General features: G+C 42.9%; 1 protein-coding gene across 1 annotated transcript in view; it reads right to left on the bottom strand.

Moving 5' to 3' along the window:
• Window positions 1-18,567, bottom strand: part of LOC136866857 (endochitinase) — a 105,372-nt gene that overhangs the window by 39,774 nt on the left and 47,031 nt on the right. The window contains exon 2 of the mRNA XM_068227087.1: window positions 1,912-1,991. Within this exon, the coding sequence (XP_068083188.1) occupies window positions 1,912-1,984 (73 nt within the window). The 5' untranslated portion in view covers window positions 1,985-1,991. The remainder of the gene's footprint in view (window positions 1-1,911; window positions 1,992-18,567) is intronic.

Genomic DNA, 18,567 nt, shown 5'->3' with positions numbered 1-18,567 from the left:
ACTAGCATTTAGAGTGTGAAGGAATTGGACAAAGTCAGAATTTTCAAACCGGAGATCGCATCAGCAGAAATTACCAAAAACACCTCAGTCGAAGAGAAAAAGAGCAGTATTGGGTCAAAAATATAGAAAGTAAAATGAGGAATACCAACCAGGAGGCTTTTAGAATATTTATACTGCATAAAGTGAGTTTAGGTGGCAATTTCTACTTTAAACTCGATTTACTCGAATATACTTTTTGTGCATAAATGACCCCATACCTAAAATACCGCTGGTTATATCTCCAATAAATGTTTACCATACGTACAAAATAGCGCTCTAATGCTGTGGATCCTCTGCAAGCAAATTTCCTTCAGTGGATTATTAAAAATTAAAATATCCGACCTTTTTTAAATAATTGGAGCTCCCATAAAAATTCGCTGCCTTTTCTCTAATAAATATTTCGTAATTGATTGAGGATCAGTGTATCGAAGATAAATGAGTAAATTTCTTGTAAAAACTCAGATCTCAACAACCGACAGATCCCGAGAAAATGGGCTGTTTATATCGCCATTTCAGCATTAGTAACATCGGGCTTTACGACTACCCCTAAGCGGTACTCCCCGCCCGCAGACAGTAGCCAGATTTATGACTGTCTACAGTCGCCTCTGTTGTGACCAACAGCAGATGGTTCTTGACCAATAGCATGCTTGCTTTGTTAGTAACAGTCCACATGGAGTACTTCAAAAGCATGCCGGTCCTGGAGCCGACTTGCTTGTCAGGTCTCCAGTGTTGTACACAGTTCAGTCCAGTCTCGCTGCTCGCTCTCAGAGGTTTCGTAGTTAAAACGGAGAGTTGACAATGCTGTTCTTTGAGTTGAGGATATCCTGGCACTCCGCAGACAAGGAATGTAAACACAGCCAGCCAGGTAGGCTTCAAAAGCGTGCCGGTCGTTAACGAGGAAATTGCAAGAACTATACTAACTCATACTCCAGAAGCCTGCTGAGGGTCCATCTGCAATGCTCGTGTTGTAATTTGGTGATTTCGGAGAGCTTGTAAATGCATGAAACAACCCTGCCTTGGTGTCGTTTTCCTTTGAAAGGCCATGCCAGGTCCACTGGAAACACCTCCAGTCTCCTGGAAATGTTTCCACAGAAAATAAATCGTATTCTGAGCAATCCCTATCATTCTGGCAACTTACCGCGTTGACCAGCCTGCTTGAAGCAGTAAGTGCTCGGGTGGCTTCACTCGACAATTGTTTTCCCCCCTCGCCTTCCTCGGGCCCCACGATCAGCCATGATTTATAAACACTCCACACAGACCAACCTTCGCAGACACTTTGAATTGAGACACTCGCAGCTTTCAACAGACACTTGCACCTCCCAAACATCCGGATACTATTATGTAAACGAGAAGTGCTATTGCCTTAATAGTCTAATCCCCATCCCACTACTAACTCGTGCAAGGTTTTTAGGAACAAATAAAAACTAGACCAAATACTTTAGAGACGCTAATTTCTTCACTGGAAATTTAATTCACTGTCGCGAGGTAGCTTAACAGATGTAATTATTTTCTGAGACACATAAATACATGCTTGTATACAGGAACTTGGTAACACTATCCTCAGAAGTACTTCTAGCAACTGAGGAAAGTACAGCATGCACAGAAATGGTTCTCGCTTAACGCATTGCTGCAGGTAGACAGCCCGCTACAAGATTGTTGTGACTGAAATGGGAACAGTTGCGGATAGTAATACACACACTGTGCCTTGAACACTACCTGTTCATTCCCTTCCCCTACTTTCCGGTACTGGAGTGGCTTTCAACATTACCCCTTAACTCCCTCCCCTCCTTTTCAGTACTTGGGTGGAACAGTGTTGATTGTTTATGTCGAGACACCATTTATGTGCATGCGTGTACATCACAAGATACTCACGTGCATGAAGCGCTGCCAGCAACATCGCTCCAACTATACATATGAGTAGGTACTGCGGAGTCCCCATGTTCATAGGCACTCTGTAACACAAGTATACAAATATTAAATCAATACTGCTGAGCAGGAGGCTGAGAAAAGAACAAATAGAATGATGCGCTCGCCTCCATATTATTAGAAAGGAGAAATAATACCGTAATCTATATAGGGTTGAAAATGAAAACCTACAACCTGGTTTCCAGTCATTGACCGGGTCAGGGATGGAATGAATGAAGCAGATATAGGCTATTAGTACGATGGGGTCGCCACTCCCAAAGTGATTTATTAATGACTGATAGATGCTATGAAATGAGAATGGAGAGTGTTGCTGGAATGAAAGGTGACAAGGAAAACCGGAGTACCTGGAGGAAAACCTGTCCCGCCTCCGCTTTGTCCAGCACAAATCTCACATGGAGTGACCGGGATTTGAACCACGGTATCCAGCGGTGAGAGGCCGACGCGCTGCCGTCTGAGCCACGGAGGCTCTATATAGGGTTAATAATCTAAAATTTACACCCCAAATATTTCTGAAATAAAGGGCTCATAATTGTAGCCTATATACGAACATAGGCTATGTTAAAAATTATTAGAATGTTTATTTTTTAGAAGGCAACAATATCATTCACATTAACAAAATAAAACTAGACTAAACTGGAATGCTAATGGTGTTTTATTAGGTTTCTAGTACACGTAGTTTACGAGCTATCGTAGTTCAAATGTTTTAAATACTGACAGTTGTCCGCTCCATTCAACTGTTTAGTTACGAGGCTATGATGTTCTTATGTCTATTTCTTTTACAGCAGGCTGCAAACCTCGGAGGCCAGGGTTCAATTCCCGGTTCTGTTGCGTAATTTGAAAAGTGGTACGAGGACTGGAACGGGTTCCACTCAGCCTCGGGTGGTCAACTGAGTGGAGGGAGGTTTGATTTCCACCTCAGCCATCCTCGAAGTGGTTTTCCGTGGTTTCCAACTTCTTCACTGCGCAAATGCCGGGACGGTACCTAATTTAAAACCACGCCCACTTCCTTGCCAATCGCTTCCATTCTTCCAATTTATTGGACGGCCCGTATTCAGCATAGCAGGTGAGGCCACCTGGGCAAGGTACTGGCCCTCTCGCTCAGTTGTATACCGACCAAACGTCTCACGTCCAGGACACTGCCCTTGAGGCGGTACAGCTGGGATCCCTCGCTGAGTCCGAAGGAAAAAGCAACCCTGGAGGGTAAACGGATTGAATAATAATAATAATAATAATAATAATAATAATAATAATAATAATAATAATAATAATAATAATAATAATTTTTCAGTGGTGGTCGGTAGTGGGAGGTAAAGTGGTGGTGATTATTGCTTTAAGAGGAAGTACACCTGGGCAACCATCCTCTAATCAGAGGGCAGTCTGATGTAAATGAATGCGATCACAAACACGTAGCTCCAGAGGTAGAAGAAGTAACCAAACGCGGCTAAAATCACCGACCCGATCGTGAATCGAACTCAAGGCCCTCAGAATCAAAGGCAACCGCACTGACCATTCAACAAAGAAGCCGAACTGTATATACTAAGACGGACTGATTCACTAATAGTTCTGCTGGACAACATTCCGGCACCTCGGCATCTCCGAAAAAACGTCAAAAGTAGTTAGTAGGACTCAAAACCATTATCATTATTGACTGTAATGCCGTTCAGCGTTCAGTCTGCAAGCCTCTGTGAATTTATTAAACGTCGCCACAATCCTTTATTTTCAACTAGTGCCGTGGCTTCATTTAGTTCTATACCTCTTATCCTTAAATCGTTAGAAACTGAGTCGTAGTCTTGGTCTACCTCTACTTCTCTTACCCTCCATAACGGAGTCCATTATTCTCCCAGGTAACCTATCCTCCTCCATTCTCCTCACATAACCACACCGCCGCAGCCGGTTTAGGCGTACAGCTTCATCCATCGAGTTTATTCCCAACTTCGTCTTTATCTCCTCATTCCGAATACCGTCCGGCCATTGCTCCCACCTGTTTGTACCAGCAATCATTCTCGCTACGTTCGTCTATTACTTCTAACTTATGAATAAGATATTCACAGTCCACCCAGCTTTCACTCCCGTAAAGCATAGTTGGTCTGTAAACAGATCAACCTAAAGATTGTTTCGTCCGGGAGCTGATTTTCTTCTTACAGAATACTGTTGATCGCAGCTGAGAGCTCACTGCATTAGCTTTATTGCACTTTGATTCAATCTCACTTAATATAGTATCATCCTGGGAGAACACACATCCTAAATACTTGAAATTATCTGCCTGTTCCAGCTTTGTATCCCCAGTCTGACATTCAGTTCTCTTGGATTTCTTACCTACTGACGTCAATTAATTCTTGGAAAGGCTAATTTTCTTACCATACCCATTGCACCTATTTTCAAGTTCCAAGACATTAGACTGCAGGCTTTCGGCATTACATATTGAAGCACGAGGACATTTATTACATAGCACTCGTTAAGTTGAACTTGAAAACATACTTCGTCTCCACTGTGTCACTGATCTACTTTGAGCCTCACTCTTCCGTGATTTGATCCCCCGCTATGTCACCCATTACGGGACACCACGCCCAAGTGCAGGCGCATTGACCGGCCAAGGACAACTCGTCAGCAGGACGCGGGGGTGTAGTACAGGAGTTTTCAACATCGGTGAGATTCTCGTGGGTGGAATTCAGGGTCTGACCTCCTCTACCAGTGTACTCTCAGAAGGGCTTGGTCCAGGGAGTTTCGTATAGCAAACCCGGTACCCTTCCTTACGTGCCATTATATTAATATAACCTAACCTAACACATAAATATTCAGAATGATGACCCATTTTTTCTCATTCTTGATGGTAAATTTAATTACCTATATTTCTCAATCAATGTTCTTCTACTTTTATTATTAATGTTGAAGCTACAAGTTGTATTAGGGTAACGGAAATATACAAAATGAAACTCAAAATGACACCATTTAGTCCGAAATTTTTCAATAAAATATTTGAATCTACAATTTTACGTGAATTCCTCTTCTCTAAGAAATGCATACTTAAGAAAAGAAGAATTCCAGTATTACTCTTTGGTAGTTGCTTTACGTCACACCGACACAGATCGGTCTTATGGCGACGATGGGACAGGAAAGGCCTAGGAATGGGAAGGAAACAGCCGTGGCCTTACATAAGGCACAGCCTCAGCATTTGGTGGTTCGAACCCACTATCTCCCGGATGGGACCTCACAGCTGCGCGCTCCTAACCGCACGGCCAACTCGCTCAGTTTTAAATACTCTAAAAGGCATGTGTTTTAAAAAGGAAACTTTCTTTCTTTCTTTCTTTCTTTCTCTTTCTTTCTTTCTTTCTTTCTTAATCCGTTTACCCTCCAGGGCTGGATTTTCTCTCGGACTCAGCAAGGGATCCCACCTCTACCGCCTCAAGGGCAGTGTCCTGGAGCGTGAGACGTTGGGTCGGGAATACAACTGGGAAGGAGGACCAATGCCTTGCCCAGGTGGCCTCACCTGCTATGCTGAACAGGGACCTTGTGTGGGGATGGGAAGATCAGAAGGGATAGGCAAGAAAGAGAGAAGGAAACGGCCGTGGCGTTAAGTCAGGTAACATCCAGGCATTTGCCTGGAGGAGAAGTGGGAATCCACGGAAACCCACTTCGAGGATGGCTGAGGTGGGAATCGAACCCCTCACTACTCATTTGGCCTATCGAGGCTGAATGGATCCCGTTCCAGCCCTCGTGCTACCTCTCCAAATTTCGTGGCAGAGCCGGCAATCGAACCTGAGCCTCCGGGGGCGGAAGCTAATCACACTAACCACTACACGATAGAGGCAGACGAAAAAGGAAACACATGAGAAAATAGTCGATAAACTTATAAATGTGTTTGCGCAGTGACGTCAGAGGTATTAAAGATATCTATGAAATTCTTGTGCGGATTTGACGTGAAAAAGTTAAGATACAAAAAAATGAAATTGGAAAACTTTGATATTTTGATTCCTAAAAGTAAAGAGCTTATTTTACCAAGAGAGTTGGCCGTGCAGTTAATGAACGCGCTGCTGTGAGCTTGAGGTTCGAACCCTACTGTCGGCAGCCCTGAAGATGGTTTTCCGTGGTTTCCCATTTTCACACCAGGGAAATGCTGGGGCTGTACCTTAATTATGGCCACGGCTGATTCCTTGCCACTCCTAGCTCTTTCCTGTCCGATCGTCGCCACAAGACCTATCTGTGTCGGTGCGACGTAAAGCTAACTGAAAAAACAAAGGAGCTTATTTTAAACAAATTCTGCTCGATTTTTGCAATGAATTCAGCACTAAATTATTCACAAGTAATCACCTGAAAATGTATGAAGAATTATTATAGGCGTAAGTTTTAACGTCCCGTATGCAGTTGTATAATTAGAAAAAAACATAAGATATAGTAATCAAATGCAAGATACCGTTTACTCATTTAAGGTCAAGTGTTCTTTTGTCTTTTAAAGGCATTTATTGTTCCTCAACGTCAATGGCTGAACCGAACGAGTTCGCTACGCGGTATAAGTCATGTACCTACTGGCGTACATTCGGGAGGTGATAGCTTCAAACGCTCCCGTCGGCAACCTTGAAGATGACTTTCCATTGTTTCCCGGCAGGCTAGGAGAGATGGTGGTATACAATTTCGTCTTCTTCTTCGTCTTCTTCTTCTTAATATGTTTACCCACCAGGATTGGTTTTTCCCTCGGACTCAGCGAGGGATCCCACCTCTACCGCCTCAAGGACAGTGTCCTCGAGCTTCAGACTCTGTGTCGGCGATACAACTGGGGAGAATGACCAGTACCACGGCCAGGCGGCCTCACCTGCTATGCTGAACAGGGGCATTTTGGGGGATGGGAAGATCTGAAGGGATAGGCAAGGAAGAGGGAAGGAAGCGGCCGTGGCCTTAAGTTAGGTAACACCCCGGCATTTTCCTGGAGGAGAAGCGGGAAACCGCGGAAAACCTCTTCCAGGATGGCTGAGGTGGGAATCGAACCCACCTCCACTCATTTGACCTCCCGAGGCTGAGTGGACCCCGTTCCAGCCCTCGTACCACTTTTCAAATTTCGTAGCAGAGTCGGGAATCGAACCCGGGCCTTCGGGGGTGGCAGCTAATCACACTAACCACTACACGATAGAGGCGGACGCCCAGAACTTCAACGGTAAAAGTGTGTTGTACGAGTGTTCTTGAAGTTCATCCAAAAAAAAGAGTAAAATAAAACTTGTAGTCTTGCGTGAGTGAGAGCTGATATCGCGATTATAGCCATAGGACCTCTAGTGTGGAAATCGAACCATAGGATGTAACATTCCAACTCAAAAATTCCAATTGATTTGCAAGGTATTCGAACCACGAGCGTCTTGGTGCGAAACCAGCCAAAATATCACTCAGCTATCGGACTCACAAACGTAAACATGGATTGTCACGGATGTCAGAACTGTTGCCATCCGACAGAGATTATAATAAAATCCACAGCCTGTTTCCAGTCATTCGACCGCGTCAGGAATGGAATGAATGAAGCCCCCACTTGGCGGCGATGATAGGAATTGCGCCGGCTGAAGAAGTCTGGAATGAAAGATGACAGCGAAAACAGAAGCACAGAAGCCTCCGCTTTGTCCAGCACAAATCTCACAGGGATTGAGCGGGATTGGAACCACGGAACCCACTGGCGAGAGGCTCGTGCTTTGCCACCTGAGCCATGCAGGCTCTGATGGATATTACGTCTACAAAACCTTCAATTTTTTAACTTACAATATGTGAAAACACTCGTTACAGGATGTTCAGAATGTCATTTCAAATAGAAGACACTGAGTTCGATCATCACTGGAACAAAACACCGCGACTAAACCTGACAACTATATGAACATGGATAATTCATATCGAAATAGTGGAGAGCACATCACCGGGAGGTTCGTCATTAAAGGTATCTTCTTGCACTTTAGAAAATAAATCAGTATGATGAAACCCTTTGGCCTCAGAAGTGTTACGAGTCGAGTTAATTTCCAAAAAAAGCGATCAACTGGTCATTCTCCCCAGTTGTATCGCCGACACAGAGTCTGAAGCTCGAGGACACTGCTTTTGAGGTGGTAGAGATGGGATCCCTCGCTGAGTCCGAGGGAAAATCCAACCGTGGAGGGTAAACAGAAGGAGAAGAAGAAGAAGGAATTGTATACCACCATCTCGCCTACAAAGTCTCATCCCTGCCTGGTTATGGAGATCGAAGAAGTCACTCATAAACGCTTTAACTTCAAAATTAACGCAACTTAAAGACGACAGACAATTTCGAGAGGACATTACAGAGTAGAACAGAGCGGTAGACAACGTTGCATAGAAATTACGATCGACACGAAGTTACAGAAAGCACCCATGGAGAAAAAAACACAAAATTCACCATACATTAATAAAATTCAGTTCATTTACCAAAATAAATGAGAGCCATTGCACAACTCCAAATCAATGAAGTTTAACATCATTTCATAGGGAAATAGTATGGAACCCTACAAGTAATATAAACCGTATAGACTGGAAATGTGTTTGGATGAAGAAAGTACAAATGCTGGGTAAAAATATATATAGAGAGATAGATCGATTTGGAACGTCGAAGGACAGGCGCAATGCTTCAAAACGCACTGGTTTTCCATCTCTGTAGTGAAGTGGTTAGTGTGGTTAACTGCCACACCCTGAGGCCCGGGTTCGATTCCCGGCTCTGCCACGAAATTTGAAAAGTGGAACGACGGCTGGAACGGGGTTCACTCAGCCTCGGGACGTCAACTGAGTAGAGGGGGTTCGATTCTCACCTCAGCTATCCTCGAAGTGGTTTCCCGTAGTTTCCCAATTCTCCTCCAGGCAAATGTCGGGATGGTACCTAACTTAAGGCCACGGCCGCTTCCTTCCCTCTTCCTTGTCTATCCCTTCCAATCTTCCCATCCTCCACAAGGCCCCTGTTCAGCGTAGCAGGGCGAGGTACTGGTCATTCTCCCCAGTTGTATCCCACGACCCAAAGTTTCACGCTCCAGGACACTGCCCTTAAGGCGGTAGAGATGAGATCCCTCGTTGAGTCCGAGGGAAAACCAACCCTGGAGGCTAAACAGATTAAGGAGAAGAAGAAGAAGAAGAAGAAAACCGTTCCTCGGAGTGCAACGCATTGAGCTGGAGAGATAACGCGAAAATATAGCAGCCCCTACGTTAGATAATTCTAGCTATAATCACATGGTCAAAGTGCTTCACATATGACACGGACTCGTTATCTAGCTGTACTGCCCCTTAACACAGTAATCACTTCAACAACCGACTGGAATGTTCATCTTCTTAATCTCTTTACCATGCAAGGTTGGTTTTCCCCTCGGACTCAGCGAGGGATCCCACCTCTACCGCCTCAAGGGCAGTGTCCTGGAACGTGAGATATTGGGTTGGGGATACAACTGGGGAGAGTGACCAGTACCTCGCCCAGGCTAACTCACCTGCTATGCTGAACAGAGGCCTTGTGGAGGATGGGAAGATTGGAAGGGATAGACAAGGAAGAGGGAAGGAAGCGGCCGTGGCCTTAAGTTAGGTATGACCCCGACATTTGCCTGGAGAAGAATTGGGAAACCACGGAAAACCACTCCGAGAATGACTGAGGAGGGAATCGAACCCCCTATACTCAGTTGACCTCCCGAGGCTGAGTGGGCCCCGTTCCAGCCCTCGTACCGCTTTTCAAATTTCGTGGCAGAGCCGGGAATCGAACCCGGGCCTTCGGGGGTGGCAGCTAATCACACTAACCACTACACCACAGAGGAGGACGATTGAAATTTTACCAATTATGAAATTATATATTTTCTGAATAATAATAATAATAATAATAATAATAATAATAATAATAATAATAATAATAATAATAATAATAATAATAATAATAATAATAATAATAATAAGAGCCTCCGTGGCTCAGACGGCAGCGCGTCGGCCTCTCACCGCTGGATACCGTGTTTCAAATCCCGGTCACTCCATGTGAGATTTGTGCTGGACAAAGCGGAGGCGGGACAGGTTTTTCTCCGGGTACTCCGGTTTTCCCTGTCATCTTTCATTCCAGCAACACTCTCCATTCTCATTTCATAGCATCTATAATTCATTAATAAATCACTTTGGGAGTGGCGACCCCATCGTACTAACAGCCTATATCTGCTTCATTCATTACATCCCTGACCCGGTCAATGACTGGAAAACAGGTTGTAGGTTTTCATTTTCAATAATAATAATAATAATAATAATAATAATAATAATAATAATAATAATAATAATAATAATAATAATAATAATAATAATAATAATCGTATAGCCTCAACTACTGCGTGGAAACTTAAATATGACGCCAGCTAACTGCTTGATCGTCAATTTCGACGTCCCGATATACACTTCGCCTACTAGGTGGCAGAGTAAACAGAATCGGTCTTGGGCGTTTATGGCTGAGATTTAATGGATTTTTCGGGATGAACTCTAAATGTAGGACCAGAGATCTTTTACACGCGAACATGTAGTGTCGAATGGACATTTCTCCTCCGTTAAAAATATTTCTGGCTTAAATACTTAGACGCAAGTAGTATAATGGGAGAGTTCTGCAGCCTCCTCCGCCGCCCGCCTCATCCTCCTCCTCCCTCCTCCTCCTCCTCCCGCGGGAAATTTGAATTTTGGCGCGAGATTTGAATTTGTAAACAAAGCCACGTGCTTTTTGACAGCTGTCATCGACAACAACGCATCGCTAACCTCACTGCTGCCATCTTGACGGGCCTAAACCTCAGTGGTACCAACTTAACCTCACTAGCATGAGGTAAACAAAGCCACGTGTTTTTTGACAGCCACGTGCTTTTTGACAGACAACAACGCATCGCTAACCTCAGTACTGCCATCTTGACGGGCCTAAACCTCAGTAGTGCCAACTTAACCTAACTAGCGCGAGATAAACAAATCCACGTGCTTTTTGACAGCCACGTGCTTTTTGACAGATTTGTAAACAAAGCCACGTGCTTTTTGACAGACAACAACGCATCGCTAACCTCAGTACTGCCATCTTGACGGGCCTAAACCTCAGTAGTGCCAACTTAACCTAACTAGTGCGAGGTAAACAAAGCCACGTGTTTTTTTGACAGCTGTCATCCGCCATTTTTAAACCACAAAGCACTGTGCTGCCCTCTTTAGATGCAAAATTCGTCACCTGTCATCCGCAGTGCTGCCATCTTGACGGGTCTAAACCTTAGTGCTACCAACTTAACCTCACTAGCGCGAGGTAAACAAAGCCACGTGCAGCTGTCATCCGCCATCTTTAATCTATAGAGCACAGTGCTGCCCTCTTTAGCTACTTACCTTTGAAATGTGGTGGCGGATAATTTGAAAAATGCTTTTTGACAGCAGCCATCTTTGTGCACCATGCTGCCCTCTTTAGCTAGATACCTGTGGTGGCAGGTAATTCCACATGACAGCAGCCATCTTTAATCAAGAAAGCACTGTGCTGCCATCTTTAGCTAGATACCTTTGAAATGTGGTGGCTGCAAATTGAAAAATTTCACGTGCTCTTGTTTGGAAACAAACTCACGTGCTTTTTTGACAGCTACCATCCGCCATCTTTAATCAACAGAGCATAGTGCTGCCCTCTTTAGTTTGAAATGTGGTGGCGGCAAATTCCACGTGCTCTTGTTTGGAAACAAAGCCATGTGCATTTTTGACAGCTGTCATCCGCCATCTTTAATCAACAGAGCACCGTGCTGCTATCATGCGGGCAATTTCGTCAGCTGTCATCCGCCATCTTTAATCCACAAAACACCCTGCTGCCCTCTTTATGGCTACTACCTTAAGCACGTAGTAGCGGGCAATTTGAAAAGTTCTGTTAGCCATCATCCGCCATCTTTAATCAAGAGAGCACCGTGCTGCCATCTTTAGCTAGATACCTTTGAAATGTGGTGGCGGCAAATTGAAAAATTTCACGTGCTCTTGTTTGGAAACAAACTCACGTGCGTTTTTGACAGCTACCATCCGCCATCTTTAATCAACAGAGCATAGTGCTGCCCTCTTTAGTTTGAAATGTGGTGGCGGCAAATTCCACGTGCTCTTGTTTGGAAACAAAGCCATGTGCTTTTTTGACAGCTGTCATCCGCCATCTTTAATCCAGAGAGCACCGTGCTGCCCTCTTTATCGTAGTAGATGTAAATTCGTCACCTGTCATCCGCAGTGCTGCCTTCTTTAGCTAGATACCTTTGAAATGTGGTGGTGGATAATTTAAAAAGATATATTCTACAGCAGCCCTCTCTCGACGCTAATTGCATAAGATGGCGGCTATACATGACTCCTTAAGGGTGCTTACGCAAGATGGCTGCTATACACAGGTTCTTATGAGACGCCCTTGGGATGCTTGCGCAAGATGGCAGTTATACATGGCTCCTTATGAGATGCCCTAGGGATGCTTGCTCAAGATAGCGACTGCTCTTATGGGACGGCTTAAGTGTCCTTGCACAAGATGGCTTGAGACGCCCTAAGGATGCTTGCGCAAGATGGCGGACACAAGATGGCGGCTATACACAACTCCTTATGAGACGCTTTAAGGGTGCTTGCGCAAGATGGTTGCTACTCTTATGAAGAAAGCTAGCTTAGAGGCTAACGTGTCGTGCTAGTTCGATTCATTAAATTTAGGGCTTAAATGCAAAATGTTAAATATATCGAAAACGGTGCACCGTAGAGCAAAACGGACAAAATTTTTCTGCCTAATACCTAGGTTCGCAGTATGAGGAACAAGAAAACCATAGTCTAATGATGGGATCAACGGTTCGGTTCCTACTTAGGCCCTTTGACATTTGCTCTGTTTTAGCTTGTATTGAAGCGAGTCTTCGTAACATGATCAGGTCTAACTATGGTAGAGAGTATAACGTACCGTGCTGGTTCGATTCATTAAATTTGGAGGCTTAAATGCAAAATGTTAAATATCTCGAAAACGGTGCATCGTAGAGCAAAACGGACAAAATTTTTCCGCCTAATACGTAGGTTCGTAGTATCAGGAACAAGAAAAAACATAGTCTAATGATGAGATCAACGGTTCGATTCTTACTTAAGCCCTTTGGCATTGGCAGCTATCTATTTCTACAAGATGGTGGCTGCTCTTATGAGACACAAGATGGCTTGAGACGTCCTAGGGATGCTTACGCAAGATGGCGGACACAAAATGGTGACTATACATAGCTCCTTATGAGACAGCCTAGGGGTGCTCGCACAAGATGGCAGCTACTCTTATGAAGAAAGCTAGCTTAGAGGCTACTGCGCAAGATAACAGCTGCTGTTATGCATGTGGTGGAGGGCAATTTGAAATTCTATGTGCTTAATCAACAGAGCACCCTGCTACCCTCTTTAGCTGAAATGTGGTGGTGGATAATTTGAAAAATTCTTTTGACAGCTATCATCTTTAAACAATGGCGACTATACATAGGCTGTTAAGGCCTTATCATTCTCCTCCTCCTCCTCCTCCTCCTCCTCCTCCTCCTCCTCCTTCTCTACCTCCTCCTCCGCCTCTTATGTCAAGGCATAGCTTTATATCGAACAAGTTTAAACCTGCATCGCGAAGGCAAGCGTGTGCAGCGATAACATTATTATGCATGTTTAGACTTTCGAAACATAAGAAGAGTAGAATCAAACGCTGTACTCGATACGACATGTGATCAGAACATTGATTGATGCGTTCAGAAAACAAAATAAGTGATCAAGACTAGAATCGAACACTGTACTCAATACATCATGTGTTTAGAATATGTCAGGGGATACCCTTGTTCTAAGAAGATAAGATTGAAACATAACAAGACTAGAATAGAACACTGTAATCGATGTTGCTAACTTCAACATGTGATCAGAACATTGATTGATGTGTTCAGAACACAAAATAAGTGATCATGACTAGAATCGAACACTGTACTCGATACAACATGTGATCAGAACATTGATCGATGTGTTCAGAACACAAAATAAGTGATCAAGACTAGAATCGAACACTGTACTCAATACAACATGTGTTTAGAACATGTTAGGGGGTACCCTTGTTCTAAGAAGATCAGAATGAAACATAACAAGACTAGAATCGAACACTGTAATCGATGTTGTTAACCTCAACATATGATCAGAACATTGTTTGATGTGTTCAGAGCAAAAGTACAATTTTGATGATTTGCTTAGTGTAAAATAAAAAACTATGGAAACACACTGTGCACATATCGCATAGCTAACTCGCTCAGTAAGCAATATTGCAAAACTACAACTTCAATGATTTGCCTAGTGTAAAAAAAACACTGTACCCATACTGCGCAGCTAACTCGCTCGGTAAACGATATAGCCAAAGTATAACTTCAAATTATTTACCTTCCATCATTCGTCTTGTGTGAAAATCAGTCGAACAAGTTATCGCATAAACATGTAACATGAAATATCAGTCAATCTGTTGGCATGGGTTACAAGCATGTAGCTTATGCGGGAAGTAAAATTAAACAGAACGCTAGTGCTATAAGAAATACTCTGCTTACATTTAAGTCCCTAGCTGTTGAACAAGTTATTACATAAATATGTAACATGGAATATCGGTTCGGAAACATATTGTTTCAAGGATGAAAGGACTCTTCCTCCTCCTTACCGCACATTCCTTGTAGGGCTAAGGGGCTAATGGGCTAAAGGGCTAATGGGCAAAAGGGCTAAAGGGCTAATGGGCTAAAGGGCTAAAGGGCTGAAGGAGCAACAACCTCATCGATCGCTATCAGCAAGAACGCTTGTACTTTGTTAAGTGTAGAAAATTAATCTTTATTTGTAAATGGTTTCATGTTCAGAACAAGGAATGGAACCTAGGGGTTACGTCTTACCTAATAAAATCCCCGAGGTGCGATGAGTTACGTTTTTCGAACTAGTGTTTGGAACACTGAACTTTTCAAGATGATAGCAGAGAGTTTAGCAATGTTCTGTTGTTGGATTATAAATTCCGCGCTACAACATGCATAAGGTGGCAGCCTTCAGGTTTACTGCCGTAAAGATGACAAGAGTGAGGTTAACAATGTTCCGTTGTTGGATTTTAAATTCCGCGCTATAACATGCATAAGGTGGCAGCCTTGAGGTTTACCGCCGTAAAGATGGCAGCAGTGAGGTTAGCGACGCTCTATTGTCCTTCAAAGTGAGGTTAGGGTTCGTCAAGAAGACAGCTGTCAAAAAAGCACGTGGCTATGTTTACCAAACAAGAGCACGTGGTCGTGACGTCACGGTCACGTAATCAATCCTTAGCTCGACGTCGTTAAGAGCAGCATTAGGATTAGCTATGCTCAAAAGTCTTGGGGACAGAGCAGCAGTATGAATTGCCATGTTTCAAAGTGTGTACACATCACCTATCGATTTTACATGCATCGACCATCGAACTAAACTTCATCCGCTAGATCGTGCTGCTATCTTAGCATAACCTATACACATAAAATTAAAGTACAATGAATAGCCATGTTTCAAAGCGTGTACACATTACCTATCGATTTTGCACGCATCGACTCTCGTACTAAACTTCTTCCGCTAGATTGTGCTGCTATCCTAGCATAACCTATACGCGTGACCTTAAGTACAATGAATAGCCATGTTTCAAAGCGTGTACACATTACCTATCGACTTTGCATGCAACAAATATCGTACTAAACTTCTTCCGCTGGGTTGTGCTACTATCTTAGCATAACTTATACACATGAACTTAAAGTACAAAGAATAGCCATGTTTCAAAGCGTGTACACATTGATTTTGCATGCATCGAATCTCGTACTGAACTTCTTCCGCTAGATTGTGCTGCCATCTTAGCATAACCTATACCCATGAACTTAAAGTACAATGAATAGTCATGTTTCAAAGCGTGTACACATCAACTATCGAATTTGCATGTATCAACTCTCGTACTAAACTTCTGCAGGTAGATTGTGCTGCTATCTTAGCATAACTAAGACGCATGAACTTAAAGTACAAAGAATAGCTATGTCTGAAAGAGTGTACACGTTACCTATCGATTTTGCAAGCATCGACGCTCGTACTAAACTTCTTCCGCTAGATTGTGCTGCTATCTTAGCATAACCTATACGCATGACCTTAAAGTACAAAGAGTAGCCATGTTTCAAAGTGTGTACACATTACTTATTGATTTGGCATGCATCAAATATCGTACTAAATTTATTCCGCTAGATTGTGCTGCTATCTTAGCATAACCTATACCCATGAACTTAAAGTACAATGAATAGTCACGTTTCAAAGCATGTACGCATCAACTATCGATTTTGCATGTATCGACTCTCGTACAAAACTTCTTCAGGTAGATTGTGCTGCTATCTTAGCATAACTAAGACGCATGAACTTAAAGTACAAAGAATAGCTATGTTTCAAAGCGTGTACACATCACCTATCGATTTTGCATTCATCGACTCTCGTACTAAACTTCTTACGCTAGACTGTGCTGCTATCTTAGCCTAACCTATACGCATGAACTTAAAGTACGAAGAATAACCATGTTTTAAAGCGTGTACACATTACTTATTGATTTTGCATGCATCAAATATCGTACTAAACTTCTTCCGCTAGGTTGTGCTGCTATCTTAGCATAACCTGTACGCATGAACTTAAAGTACAAAGAATAGCCTTGTTTCAAAGCGTGTACACATTACCTAATGATTTTGCACGAAACGACTATCATACTAAACTTTTTCCACTAGATTGTGCTAAAATCGAGTAAGTGTGCTGCTACCTTAGCAAAACCTATCGATTTTACATGCATCGACTATCGTACTAGACTTCTTCCGCTAGAGCATGTAGCAATCGCTTTTGTGTATCCCTAACCCATGTGCACGAACTTAAAGCACAAAGAAGAGCTATGTTCTAAAGCGTGTATACATCACCCACCGATAATGTATCGAATATCGTACTAAACTTCTCCTGCCAGAGCGTACGACTATCGCTTGTGTGTGCACGAACTTAAAGCATAAAGAATAGCAATGTATAAAAATCTTGTAAACAAAGCAGCAGCATTAAGTATAGCCATGTTTAAATGCGTGTACACATCATGTATCTATGATGCACGCAGTACTAAACATATTCCATTAGAATGTACAAAGTTCGCATGTGTTTGTGCTGCTATCTTAGCATAGCCTTTGTGCATGAACTTAAAGCATAAAGAATAGTTATGTGTAAAAAATCTTGTGAACACAGCAGAATGTTTACTACGTAGGTGTAGACATTGAACTTTGCATGCTGAGGCAGCATACTACGTGACCGTGAAGTCACGACCACGTGCTCTTGTTTGGTAAACATAGCCACGTGCTTTTTTGACAGCTGTCTTCTTGACGAACCCTAACCTCACTTTGAAGGACAATAGAGCGTCGCTAACCTCACTGCTGCCATCTTTACGGCGGTAAACCTCAAGGCTGCCACCTTATGCATGTTATAGCGCGGAATTTAAAATCCAACAACGGAACATTGTTAACCTCACTCTTGTCATCTTTACGGCAGTAAACCTGAAGGCTGCCACCTTATGCATGTTGTAGCGCGGAATTTATAATCCAACAACAGAACATTGCTAAACTCTCTGCTATCATCTTGAAAAGTTCAGTGTTCCAAACACTAGTTCGAAAAACGTAACTCATCGCACCTCGGGGATTTTATTAGGTAAGACGTAACCCCTAGGTTCCATTCCTTGTTCTGAACATGAAACCATTTACAAATAAAGATTAATTTTCTACACTTAACAAAGTACAAGCGTTCTTGCTGATAGCGATCGATGAGGTTGTTGCTCCTTCAGCCCTTTAGCCCTTTAGCCCATTAGCCCTTTAGCCCTTTTGCCCATTAGCCCTTTAGCCCATTAGCCCCTTAGCCCTACAAGGAATGTGCGGTAAGGAGGAGGAAGAGTCCTTTCATCCTTGAAACAATATGTTTCCGAACCGATATTCCATGTTACATATTTATGTAATAACTTGTTCAACAGCTAGGGACTTAAATGTAAGCAGAGTATTTCTTATAGCACTAGCGTTCTGTTTAATTTTACTTCCCGCATAAGCTACATGCTTGTAACCCATGCCAACAGATTGACTGATATTTCATGTTACATGTTTATGCGATAACTTGTTCGACTGATTTTCACACAAGACGAATGATGGAAGGTAAATAATTTGAAGTTATACTTTGGCTATATCGTTTACCGAGCGAGTTAGCTGCGCAGTATGGGTACAGTGTTTTTTTTACACTAGGCAAATCATTGAAGTTGTAGTTTTGCAATATTGCTTACTGAGCGAGTTAGCTATGCGATATGTGCACAGTGTGTTTCCATAGTTTTTTATTTTACACTAAGCAAATCATCAAAATTGTACTTTTGCTCTGAACACATCAAACAATGTTCTGATCATATGTTGAGGTTAACAACATCGATTACAGTGTTCGATTCTAGTCTTGTTATGTTTCATTCTGATCTTCTTAGAACAAGGGTACCCCCTAACATGTTCTAAACACATGTTGTATTGAGTACAGTGTTCGATTCTAGTCTTGATCACTTATTTTGTGTTCTGAACACATCGATCAATGTTCTGATCACATGTTGTATCGAGTACAGTGTTCGATTCTAGT

The sequence above is a fragment of the Anabrus simplex genome, chromosome 3 (assembly GCF_040414725.1).
Source record: "Anabrus simplex isolate iqAnaSimp1 chromosome 3, ASM4041472v1, whole genome shotgun sequence".
NCBI lineage: Eukaryota > Metazoa > Arthropoda > Insecta > Orthoptera > Tettigoniidae > Anabrus > Anabrus simplex.
Note: the sequence above shows the minus strand (reverse complement) of the source record. Positions and strands in the feature narration are given on the sequence as shown.